Source organism: Penicillium arizonense (genome assembly GCF_001773325.1).
Source record: "Penicillium arizonense strain CBS 141311 chromosome Unknown PENARI_contig007, whole genome shotgun sequence".
NCBI classification, from domain to species: domain Eukaryota; kingdom Fungi; phylum Ascomycota; class Eurotiomycetes; order Eurotiales; family Aspergillaceae; genus Penicillium; species Penicillium arizonense.
Genome location: NW_019173284.1, coordinates 502,871 through 515,536, shown reverse-complemented (window position 1 = coordinate 515,536; position 12,666 = coordinate 502,871). Strand labels below are relative to the sequence as shown.

The 12,666-nt window shown below is 49.1% G+C and overlaps 3 protein-coding genes across 3 annotated transcripts; 1 reads left to right on the top strand and 2 right to left on the bottom strand.

The window, feature by feature from the left end:
- Nucleotides 1-4,427: 4,427 nt before the first annotated feature.
- On the bottom strand, nucleotides 4,428-6,281 carry PENARI_c007G01154 (amino acid permease; the record flags this gene model as incomplete). Its single annotated transcript, XM_022630731.1, has 3 exons — nucleotides 4,428-5,775; nucleotides 5,852-5,963; nucleotides 6,029-6,281. The coding sequence occupies 3 exons, from the start codon at nucleotides 6,279-6,281 to the stop codon at nucleotides 4,428-4,430; spliced, it is 1,713 nt and encodes a 570-aa protein (XP_022489242.1).
- Nucleotides 6,282-8,610: 2,329 nt separating this feature from the next.
- PENARI_c007G00597 (putative disulfide isomerase) lies at nucleotides 8,611-10,941 on the bottom strand (the record flags this gene model as incomplete). Its single annotated transcript, XM_022630700.1, has 4 exons — nucleotides 8,611-8,970; nucleotides 9,019-10,521; nucleotides 10,576-10,657; nucleotides 10,709-10,941. 4 exons carry the CDS (start codon nucleotides 10,939-10,941, stop codon nucleotides 8,611-8,613), a joined length of 2,178 nt encoding a protein of 725 aa, XP_022489222.1.
- Nucleotides 10,942-11,324: 383 nt separating this feature from the next.
- PENARI_c007G03535 (complex I NDUFA5 subunit family protein) lies at nucleotides 11,325-12,159 on the top strand (the record flags this gene model as incomplete). Its single annotated transcript, XM_022630846.1, has 3 exons — nucleotides 11,325-11,875; nucleotides 11,940-12,044; nucleotides 12,096-12,159. The coding sequence occupies 3 exons, from the start codon at nucleotides 11,325-11,327 to the stop codon at nucleotides 12,157-12,159; spliced, it is 720 nt and encodes a 239-aa protein (XP_022489296.1).
- Between the last annotated feature and the right edge of the window lie 507 nt (nucleotides 12,160-12,666).

The window sequence follows — 12,666 nt, the reverse complement described above, 5'->3', positions numbered from 1 at the left end:
GGGGGGGAAGGAAATTTCTCAGACGGAAGACCGGGTAATAAAAAAAAAAGAACGAAAAAGACGAAAAAAGACGATCGTTCCTTCGGGAGGCAAGAGGCGACAGAGCCAAATATTGAGTCGGGGTATGGTATTACGAAAATTACACGGTTTCCGCTTTGGGAATGGCCGATCGCGGTGTCTATAACATTCGCAAGCATCTGTTACGCGGTTATTCTGCTCTACTATTACTATTCTGATGTATGCCTTTTCTAGTAGAATATTACCGCAGTCAGAAACTCAAACACTGCCCCAATTCTTAGCCTCCGATCACGGCGATATCCTCTCCCTTCCCCCATTCTCTCCATGGAACGTATGTACATATGAACATGTAGATCTAGAGATGGAGCTCCCCGAGGGTGGATTAAGATGACCCTGGCTCTTCTTTTGTTTTGGGCTCCGCAGTGGCTGACAGCCCCGCAAGTCACAGAGATCTGAGATGTAGACACTTGCGCAACTGAAAGAGATAACATCTATTCTGCATTGATCTCTCCAGCACGTCATTCCCGAGGTCCGAGAGAAGGCCCGGACACCTAAAGCTCCGGAATAGGACTCATCATGCATCCTCCCCGGCTGCAGAGAGTTCTGCTCTTGCATGCATCAACAGAGGGGGAATGGTTCTCAGACCTCGACCATCTTCCAACCTCTGTGGTTGGGGGATGTCCGACCGAGCGTAAGTAGTAACGGCACTGCATAGTTGCCCTATACGTCCCCAGGGTACCCAGGTACTTATGTACAGTACTTTATCGGAGCGCCGTAGCCGCCCTGATTCCGTTCTTAGCTCAGCTTGAGAAGGGAGAATCCAAATCACATCCGATTTCTGCCTAGAGACGGCAGGAATGTTTCCGAATTCAGGGGGTGACCCCTGATGGAAGCAGGTTTAATAAGCATCCCGAGAAAGTTTCAGACGAGAAATAGGGGGTTAAAATCATAGATTGATAAACTTAATAAACAGTGTAATCCATACCTGTGTATATGTAAATGTACATAGTTAGTACGTGGAAACGGACAAGATCTGTATTCCGGACCCAATATCCCTGCCCCTCCTTCTCCACCCCTTCGCAAGAGCTTCTCCCGCTTCGATTGTGGACCTGGACGGCTTCTACCAGGGTTCTGCAGAATATCTGACTACATATCGATGTATGTTGAATATATACGCACTACTAAGACGTCTACCGATGTATAATGTAGTAACTGTAGGAATGACCCGATTCCACACGTAACAGGCTCTCGCTTAACCTTCCACATTGTCTCACCTCGGTATGTGTGTCCTGTATTGAGTACCTGCATCTACCTCAATTTCAATACAATTCATTTCCAATTTTCAATCCGGCAAACCGTTATATCCGTGGCTTACGTCTCAATTAAATCTATTAAATGCGGTGTGTTCAATCTGGCAGGTCGATAGGACTGGGACAGAATTAGAGCACTCGGCATCAACGCCGATGTTGGCGGTATCCACTCTTCCCCCCGAAAAGGAAGGGTTTGCAAAGTACGGTGAGGCTTTTGCCGAGTTCTCTTGAATTTTTTTTAGGATCAGGGGGTCAATTGACTCAGGTACCAAGGTTATTGTTATATCCTGTTACTGGTACATGTATAATGAATATGATGAATAATGTGAACTGAACATCCCGAGGTCTAGTCTCCTGCATGACTATGCATCGGACCGGTCTTTTCTTTTTTTTTTGGTTGGAAAGCTTGGCTTGAGAAAACCCTGCCGATAGATTCGGGGCTAATAAAACTGATGTCTACAAAAGTACTTGTTGGGTTTAATAGTTAGGCTAATCCACAGTAATAAACAATAGTGGGAGACTCGAAATCGCGGAGATCATGACTGCCGAACTGGTAGGAACTCACGTGAGAACATAAAATATAATTACATACATACAAGCATGACAGAAAAATCAAAAATACAACCCAACAAAAGAGAGAGCAGAAAAGACTCCTCTACAAGGCGCCGGCACAGGCCGGAAACACCGCGAAAGCCAAGTCCGGATCGCCGAGTTTCAAGGATCCCGTCGGCCAATCACACTTCCTTACCCACTTCAGCAAAAGGATCGCGCCCGCCACCGACCTCATGGGCAGAGACTCGGTATTCTAGATCTTACGTGCACGGAGTATTGGAGACAGAGTTCGCGAATTGACTTTGGAGACACTGGTTAGAGAGTGGGATGTCAAATGTCATGAGATGACACTGGAGTCTCCAGTGTTTCCCATGTGTTCTGTGGATCAGCTAGAATGGGGACTGGAGACTGGAGCTCTGTTGACATCTGCATAGACTCCGTATACCACCTGATTTAACACAGTATAATATGATGATTATATCGCTCAGGGAAATTTCTCAACCGGGCGCCACGTAATAGGTTTCGGATAGACTTCAAGAATTCTACGGAATATGCGAGTAATGCGAATAGTAATAGAAATAGGAATAATACAATATAATAATTTAATAATACTACCTCATGTGATGCAAGCCATGGTCATCTTACCACAATTACCCTCGAGACCCGTGGTAACTAACGAAAAGAGAACCAATCTCATGATGTTTGCATCCCAAGGCATCCAAGGCATTCAAGGCATCCGGCATCTAAGGCATCCCCATATATCCTACAGCCTACATACTATACATAAACTGCAGAAAAATGAGTGGCTGCCTGAGCCGAACGAAAAGCCAGAAATCGGGCCGAAATGCAATAGAATACCAAGATACGCCAAGCAGTGCAAAATGGCAAAATGGCATGTTGAGATCATGTAACGTACTGTAAATTGCAACTCGGGTAGTCTCCGACTGCAGCCACCAGCCACTGAAGGCGTTTTTTTTTTTTCTCTTCTCGCTCGCCTCTTTAGGTAATTCCACGGTACTGGAAATCTCCGAGCGAGACACGCACTTTTTGACGCACACTTTTGGTTGGGAAATTGGTCTTTTTCAGGCACGGGTTGAATGAGCCGTGGTTTGCTTTACTTGGCTTGATTCTTCATGACGTACGTAGGTCGCCGATCGGTTCCTGGGACACTGGGACCAGAACTAGGATTTAGTGACCCCTGGCATGTCGATCGGGGATTTACTAATGTGGACGCCGGCATGGTTTGGGGTAGTGTATGTGTTGGCTTTTGGATTGACTTTTGGATTGGCTTTTGCATTCCTAAATTGGGGTAGGTTGCTTGGCTGTTACATGTTACGTGTTGTCTCGCATGGTCGAGTTGGCTGTTCTGGTTGGAGGGCGATATAATAATAATGGGCAAAATTGACTTCGATAATGTTGGGTTGTGCCGTGTCTGTAAGCTTGGAAATTGATACTGTCTTGGTTATTCAAATAACAGAAACTTATACATATAATGCTATTTGGTTGATTCTCATTATCGATGTGGTAAGTTAGGCATAAACATACATGTACACATCGACTGTGGAGACAGGTGGATGTTCTCCTGGAGTCAGATTAAGCATATCTGTGCCAACTCTTTTTTTTACTCCGTTGCATCCATGTTCAGTGTCCACCAGCGCCGGTGGGGTCTCAGGGGGTGGATCTTTAGGATTGTCCCCAGGGATCCCAGCGCAAGGTACGTTGTACAGGGTACCTGGCAGGCTGGAGGTGGTGTTCGCGGCCACTTTCCAGGAAGGACTGTTGGTTTCTAGGTTACTGTGTTTAGTCGACGTTGGTTTCTTGATGGTTTAGGCGTGCTAAGGGTTGTTCCGGGCTTGCGTTGTTGGGCTCTTGGGTGTTATCGCCCCCTAGGTGAGGTACCTGGTACAACAAGAGAGCCGGTCAGCGTGCCAGGTACATGTAATGTACCTGGCTGGTCTGCGGTGTAGATACTCTGCAGGGTCTTTCTTATCGATGTTGCCTTTACTTTACTATTTGGCTGTGATATGTACTGCCTTTCGAACTCATAGCATATCCATGCTGCACGTAACCTCAACTGAATGCGCTATTCTCCCTCAAATGCCTGGTACCTAGTACCTAGGTATATACGGTAGCTAATCACTATTCTTATCCTTAGATAGCGCTCCGGATCTAACTTGCATGCAGGTTCGATACGTTTATCTTAAGCATCTGGGACTGGTGGAGTAAGCCCACCCCTCCATCCACATGCTCATCACAGCCCCAAAATCATGGCAAGATGGGGCACTGGGTCTGGCTCCATGTGGCGGCTGTCAGATCTATCCATATTTATGGAGCCTGCGCGTTGTGACATGCATGTGGCGGATGCTTATATTGTATTCTATCGTTATTCGACTATCTTTTTATGCCACTTTCTTGCAGGGATTAAATGTAAATGAAACTTCGACTAAAGAATATATTCCATTACATATTTTATATCAAAAACGCGCTGCGATCAAAAGTCCAGCCCGAAACTCATAACTGGTAACCGACGCAATCTAACTCCTCAATTCAAAGAGAATCATCAGGATCATCTGACTTACGCGGCAAAGCATTAGTCTCCTTCCCCTGAGACTCAGGCTCAATTCCCTCACTAACAACCGGCTCCTGTTCAATCGCATGAATAGCATGCTCAACATTGACAACAGGGCCAGTAAACCAGCGCCGAGCATCAACAACCCACCAAACGGTAACAGCCAACATAGGCGCACCCCACACAAGACATGTCCAGTTCATCAGATCAGGCGCCAAATCACTCCCAGTAACACTAGGCAAACACAAAATCGGCACCATAAGCAACACAAAGGAAACACCAATCCCACCAATCCAAGGACCGAACGGTCCAAGATGCCAGGGACCCTTCCTGAACCGATTTCCAACAAAGAAAACCCGAATACAAATAGGAACAGCAAACGCAAAGAACTGCGCAATAGCACCAATCGAAAACAAAGCCCCAATAGCAACCTCACCCGCAAGAATAAGCAAACACATCAAGATTCCAAGCACGGCATTCAAAATAACAGCATTAACAGGGGTTTGCGTATACCCATTAACATGCTTCCAATAAGACGAAAAGGGGAAACAATCGTCTCGTGCATAGGCATACGTAACCCTAGACGCAGCAACCATACACCCCTGTCCCATGGAAAACCCACAAACAATAGTAAGTGCGAGAATGGCCATGGCCGTATTTGTCGGCATAACCTGCAACAAATACGATGCCCACGGCTGTCCCAAATCAGAATCGATAACCGCCTCAATATCCAATACCGTGTACGCAACGACAAGCTGCAAAAACCAGCCCATGAGCCCGCCCACGCCGGACGTGAGCACGATCGCGCGTGGCGAGGCGATATTCGCGTTCGAACATTCCTCGCTGAGATGGAAGGGAGAGTCGTAGCCTGACATCGTCCAGATAACGCCAACGAAGGTCATTAGGACTGCGACCCCGTCGGGGAAATCTGTCATGTTCGTGATGTGGGACCAAACCTCATGGGAAGGCGTGAATTTGGGGACGTTTTTCGTGTTGGCGGGGATGAGGATTATGACGGCTATTAGGGCTAGGAAGTTGAAGGTTGAGCCCCAGGAGTTGAATTGCGCGACGCGTTTGGTGGGCATGCTGCTGATTGCAGCGTGGATAATCATTATCAGGGTTGTTAGAAGGAAGGTTTGCCAGTGTGTTGGGCTGTAGTCCGGGTTGTGGATTGAGACTGCTGCTAGGATCATTGCGCTTAGCGAGTAGTTCACTGAAGGCGCTGCTGTTATTTGGCCGATCCAGTTTGACCAGCCTGTTATCCATGCTGCGAAGGGGCCGTAGCCTGGTGGTGCGAGTACTGCCGCTGCGTAGTAGAGGCCGCCGCTGTTGGTGGTGGGTGAATTGGTTAGTCGTATTGCCCTAACCTTGGAAGTTGTTGGCTTTGGTCGAGGTGACTTACCTTGTAGGCATGGCTGAACAAAGCTCTGCCATCGACATTGCAATGCATTGGATGAAGATCATGGCTATGATCCAGCCCCAGACCATACCTGCTGTTCCGGCATATCCCATGCCTTCAATCCATCCAATGTCAGTATATTGATACCCAATACAATATCATCAGATCGGTAGCACTCACCATAGTAAAGAGTACTCGCAAAAGAAGGCAACAACCCCAAAACAGCAAAACTAACACAAAAAGTCGTCCACAACGAAAACTTGCGCTTAAATTCCTGCTTATATCCTAGTGCCGTAATTACCCTCTCATCGGCATCCATATCATGATCCATGTACGGAACATCGCCATCGGGGAGAATAGAAGTAACTTGTTCATGGCCAGCATCAAGATACCCAGCTCCCTTGTTGACGGACACGGAAGGTTTGGACTCCATGCTTGCGCCTATGCCAAGGGCAAGTATAGCGAATAATGCGGGGATATGGAATATGAGAAGTGGGATATGAGGCAGCAGCAGCGGGAATGGGTCGTATAAGTATAGCAAAACAGGACGACCACAGTCCAAGATATAGACAAGAACAAACCAAATCCACCCTGAACAAGAGGGAAGCAGGATAATATACACAAAGGATTCCAAAATCCAAATTCGTTTCGATCCGACTAACCTACCAGGACTAGGGGTAACCTAGCACAGCATGTTATCTACATAATCTTGCAGGGGTGGCGTTTCCGTTTCCATATTCCCCCGCGCATGACGATCGGAAGTAGAACAAGTGGAAAGTCTAACATTATATCGCAATGAAAGGGGGGGAATGCAAGCGAGGATATGGTATTCCGCGATAAGGACGAATGACATGAAATCAAATCAAATGTATAATGCCACATGTAGATACCTAGGTCGGAGTTTAATATGTTGACAGCAACACCCAGGAGGCTATGGGCTTGCGTTTCTCCGCACACGGGTTGTGATTCGTACAGGGAGGCGCTGTGAAGGGCCTCCATTCGAGGCTCAGGGCTTCTGCGCTACTTCCCTCGGCGGAGGTCCCAAACCTATAAGGGAAGTTCCAGGCGTTGAAACTCACGGGATCCCCGGGTAGCGAGTTATCATAAATCATGATAAGAGTAAGCGAGATAAGGCTTGGGTTGGACGTAGGGATCATATAACGTGCTATGGGCTTATCTATGCATGGACTTGCCTTAATAGGTTCTCTTTATATGGCTATCACTACTGCTATATGATTGGGCCTTTCAAGGGTGGTACATATAGAAGCCTTGTACATCATACACGTCTTCACTACATAATCTTGAAGTATCAAGGTAAGACACTTTGGAAACAGCCGTTTCTATGTGCTATTAAACAGAAAAGACCTTCATCGCTATTCTACACAGTACAGCCCCAGCCTGTCCAGAGTTTCCAAGCCATATCGGTCAAAAAGAGGAACAGGTATATATCCGCGGATAATTTAGAAGGGCTGAACAAGGAACACATGTCAGCATCAACTCTCACAAACCACATAATCAGATTAAGACTCACGTTGTCCTCGGCGGGGATGCTGCGGTCGTAGTAGGTGTCGAGGAAGGGGAGCTGGCGGAGGATGTCGTTGCGCACACGGGGGACCTCGCCGAAGATGAAGAGAGCACCAGTGCCGATGGCGACACCGAAGCTACCGAGGAGGGTACCGCTAGAAGAAGTATCAGCATATATTGTTCGAGTCGGTGGGGGGGTGGGTGTTGGGGGTTTGGATTTGCGGTGGGATGTCGGGATGACTCACGTCTTGATGGCGGTGCCTAGGGTGTAACCACCGAAGCGAGGGGGGATGGCGTACCTGCAAATTGAGAATGGTTAGTATAGTGTTCTTATTGTTCTTTCGGTCTTCTTATGAGTCTGCTGTTGCGAAGGCCACGGTCTTGCACTCTGCGCAATGCAGCTCCCCGAAGCTCCGCTTTGAGAGAGCGAGAGAATTGCATGATGTCCAATGATCCATAGAGACTATGGCAATGGTTTCACCATCTAATAGCTCTGTGCTGTTCTCGCCTAGCACACTCCAAAAGGTCATCGTGCGGGTTCGAGGGAAGAATCTGGGAAGTCTCACTTGGGAGCGAAGGCGGAGGCCTGGGCCGCAGCGCGGCGAGCGGTAGTGGCGAACTATAGAATATATGTTAGCTTGATACTTTTAAGGTGAGTTCTTGAGTTCTCATCCATCCGGCTCGGAGGACCGGTTGTGATATCCACAACGCGACTCCCTGCCCGGGCCGTGGCCGAAGAGGTAAAAAACTTCGGGATGAGAATCATCTTGCTGTCGTCTATCGGTGCCGTAGCCACTTACCATTTTGAATGACACCGGTGTGATTTGGCAGGACAATGGCTTGAGGGGAGAGCTGGCACTTCGACGAAAACCGGGAACGCCCGAATTGGCACGTGACTTGAAGCCGAACTACCAATCAGAAGGAAGGCAATTGTTTTCGGGATAGTCTACAAGAACAGCACTGGAGATGAATGCAATTATTGATTCGATTTCTGGGATATAGGGGCTCTTAAAACTGATACGCCTGGACTCCAGGGTTGGGTAAAGGAGAAAGAAATAGAATAGGAAGGAGATATGTGCTTCAAAACCCAACAATCTGACATGCAAAAGATTCAAATGAGACAGAGTTGGTCGAACAGGCAAGTGCATGAGAAAACAAACCAACATCAATCAAATACAGTGTAAACCGAAGATTATAAGAATCGCGCAGCCAAACACCCTAACTGTACATGTGTCTCATTAATCGACTTTTCCGGTCGAGCCTCCGTTCAGGAAACCCTCCTTGCCGTCAAGGTGGAAGAAGCCGCCATTGTTGTTGTTATTGCCAATAATACCGCCGCGCGAGGCGTTGCGGCGGAGGCGTCCGCGTCCAAAGAAGGTGGCCACGGCCACCACAACGGCCAAAATGATGAAGAAGAGGATGGGATGGCTGCTGAGGAGAGATCGGGCGAAGAAGAAGATGGTCTCGAAAGTACCGATGGTTGACTTGGGCGACAGCTTGGCGGGGGAAGCAATGACAAGAGGAATAGTCTCGAGGATTGAGGTTCGCGAGGCCATGATGGGGGCTCCACTCGAAGCGGTATCCCAATAACGGCGGTTCTATATATGTTAGTTTCAGACTGAGGCAGATCGAAATAATTAACTTACATCCTGATCATTGATAATCACACGGTCACCGCTCTCCACGTCGATGCCGTAGGTTGTGCGCAGCCAGCGCTCCCAGAAATCGCCATCAACCCAAGCAAAGGCGACTGGCTTCTTGTCGTCCTCGCGGATTGTGATGCGCATGTTCTTTGCAGCCCGCAGTGCGCGTTGGTCATTGCGGTCATCGGCTTCTTCAATACGCAGTTGTTTGGCATCACGAAGTTCAGCGCGCTCAAGACGGAACAGCTGGACCTGCTTGTCCATCCACTCAAGAGCAGCCTCCTTCAACTCACGCTTGGACTGCTTGAAATCATCGGAACGACGACGGCTTAGGAGCCCCAGGACTACGAACTTTCCGTCCATGATCTCTCGAGCATTAGATGCAGTAAGTTCGGGAACAATAGGCAGCCACACAGTTTGCATCCACGAGAGGACCTGGCGGAAATCTCTCATGTCCTTAGGGGCAAGAGCGTTGTAGTAGTTGGGACGTCCATCACGGACCACCAGAAGACGAGGCCAAGTAGAAATCTTGAACCGCTCTGACAGAGTAGCGCTGTTGGTCTTGACGATGCGAGCGTGTCCCACAAGACTGAGAGTAAGACGGTTCATGGCCTCGAAGTCCTCGGAGGTCGTCGCGTCGTCGTAGAGATACAAGAACAAGACCTCCTCAGTCCGTTCCAGCTCCTTGAATGTAGCAGCGTCGACATCCTGGATACTGGAGCCGACACCAACAGCCTTGTTGGTGTACGAGAGAAGATCGCCCAGGCCACGAAGGCCGGTATATTCAACCCTCTCACCACCACGGAAGAAGTAGATCGTCGGGTAGGCATTCACTCGGGCATCTTCGCAAAGTCGTTTCTCAACTTCACAGTTCACTTCACCGACGTTGAGCTTATCCTTCATCTCCTTGGCCATCGAGTTCCAGTTAGGAGTCATAGCCTGGCAATGAGGGCACCACGGGACATAAAACTTGATGATCCATGGGTCACGGGTGGTCGTAACAAGCTTTTGGAAGCTCTCCGCAGTAAGTGGGATGGAAAGACCCTGAGGATTAGCAGGCCGTCCTTGAATCTTGGCCTTGGCGGCCTGAGGGCTGACGCCTTCCAATTCGGAGGTCGCGACGCTCTGCTTCTCGTCGGCCTTCTCCTTGGCTGCCTCGATGGCCGCCTCGGTTAGGGGCTTAGCAGTCATTTCCATGCCCCTGGCGCCAATCTTCGGCAGCTCGATGCCCTGCGAAGGCCGAGAACCAGGCTTAACCGCCTCTAACTTCTTTTCAATCATCTCGCCCAGTTCAGACATCTTTTTGGCGCCAATTGGAGGCTCTTGCTGAACGCCATTTTGATAGAATCCCCACGCAGGATAGTAGTCAACCTTCAGCTTGGCGCAGAAGTCGCTGTATGCCAGGCAGTTCATTGACCCGAAATGGAAATTGTAGTAGTCGGTAAAGGAGTTCAAGGACTTGGGTTCATCGGGCTTCTCTGCAGAAATAAACAGGGGGTTCGAGGTCTACCGCAAATTAGTTTATTTCCATGGATTGAAACAATATGGATGAATACTCACGTAGTAGTACTCATACAGGGTCTGGTAGATAGGAGCGGCCGTCCGACAATGAGGGCAAGATGGAGAGTAATGTTTAATCATCCTGTAACAGTTAGAATAATGGCAAATCCATATATGAGCTGGGCATCCTCACCAGAGACCATCTTTGGTGACCTCCTCAAAATTCTCCGGAGTTATCTGCGTCAGCGGGGGCACCTCAACCTCATTGAAGACTGTGGGCTCTTCTGGGTCCAGTCCGCGATTGCCCCGTGCAAGGAGTGAGGCATGGTCTCCCGATTCCAGATCCGAAGAAGTATCGGAAGGCGCACCCAAAGCGGGCGCTGCCAACAGTGAGAGGAGGGACAAGCCCAACCAAGATGGTTTCATGTTGACTGTGAGTCAAGTATCGAGATTGAAAGAAAGTAGAAGATGGTTGAGCAAAACGAAGGACTCTGGTCGAAGTACGGGATCGCGAAATGTCACAGGTGGCACATTGAACGGGGGGCGAAGACGACTCAGGTGGGCACTGGTCAACACGTCGCGAAAAGGCAGCACTTAGCGACTATAGCGCCCCGGAGCTGAGAACAAAACAGAAATGCACACAGCCCGAAGCAATCCAGACGTGAGGCTTTGATGGTTAAAGAAAAAGGCGAGATGCGTCTTTCCCCCTGCCGTTTGGGTGGAACATCGGGTTAATCCGCTCCGGGCCGACTTCGACACTTCGCCCTCCCTAACCGGTGCGACTTCGATACACCACAAATCCATTCACAATGCGGTCTACACTCCGGCTACTGGCCAATGTCAAGCCCCGGTACTTGGAGCCCTTTGCTCCAACCGGCTTGACTGGTCTTTTCACCCACCCTAGCCCTCGTCCGACTTTGATCTACCTTTACTCGACTACTCTGCAGAAGTTGCAGATGTTCCCCGAATCCTCCGCCTACCGCCAATCCGTTGAGGCATTGACCCGCCACCGTCTCCAAATTATCGAATCCCAGAAGCCCGCCGGCTTTGACGCCTGGTTGGAGCGCGTTCGGAAGACCGTGGGAGCCGAGCCTGAGCGGTTCACCAAGCTCCAGCGCCCCGACGGTGGTTTCACTCACGCCGCCGCCCAGCAGAAAGATGGAAGTGACGATGCTCGTGGAGTTGAATGGGATGGCGAAGAACTCACAGCCACCACCGAGGGTCCCGCCCGCACCCCGCAACAAGAGGCCGAATGGCACAACATCATGGCCGAGGCCAGCGAGACCACCGAGAAGGCCGAGTCCGACTTCTACAACGAGGAGATGAAATGGGAGAGCGAGCCTGCCCTTGATGCCGACCAGTACGTGCGCCTGAATCCTGGCTTGGCCGGGTATATTAGAACATGTCGCTAATCTCTTGTACAGGATCTCTCTGATTGAGCAACAAATTGGCGCTGGTCTCATCGAGGAGGTCATCCAGGTTGCTGAGGCAGAGCTCAAGCTTGTCGATGAGCTGGCCAAGGCTAAGGTGTAAGTGAAAATGGGCTCCATATGCCTGGACATCCGCTGACACATTTTCAGGTGGGAGGAACTCGAGGAGAAGCCTCAACCCGGCCAGTGGTCTTACTTCGAGCGTGGCAACTAAACAGCAATTCTGGAATGGCTGTGAATTTTACTCTCTGTAACTACTACTACTAGAGGTCGCTTTGAATACATGTTTCTCAAATCCAACGATCTTATTGGTCTCGACCGTAGAATTGATACAAGTAGCTACTATCTACGTACAGTGTTCTCAGCAGGGATTGGATAATTCCAGGGTTTTCTTTTTTCTTTTTTTTTTTTTTTTTTGTACGCGTCGTTCACCATTCCCCATTAACGTTAGTACTTCGATATATAACTTATACTTAGAGGGTTCGGCTCAATTAAGAGTGCCCTATAATATCAACTCATACAATTTAACAGGGCCGAAGAAAGAGGGCAGTCTACCTGAAAGCTATTATGTCCAATGCAAGCAAACTAACAATATCATAATTTGATTGCGACAAGTCGTAGATAGAAAGTTGTATAGGACTGATAGAGTGGAAGGCGGTGAGCCAAGGCGGGAATCCCTTGTGGACACATACATTGCTGTCCCTGAAGTGCTCTCCCTCAA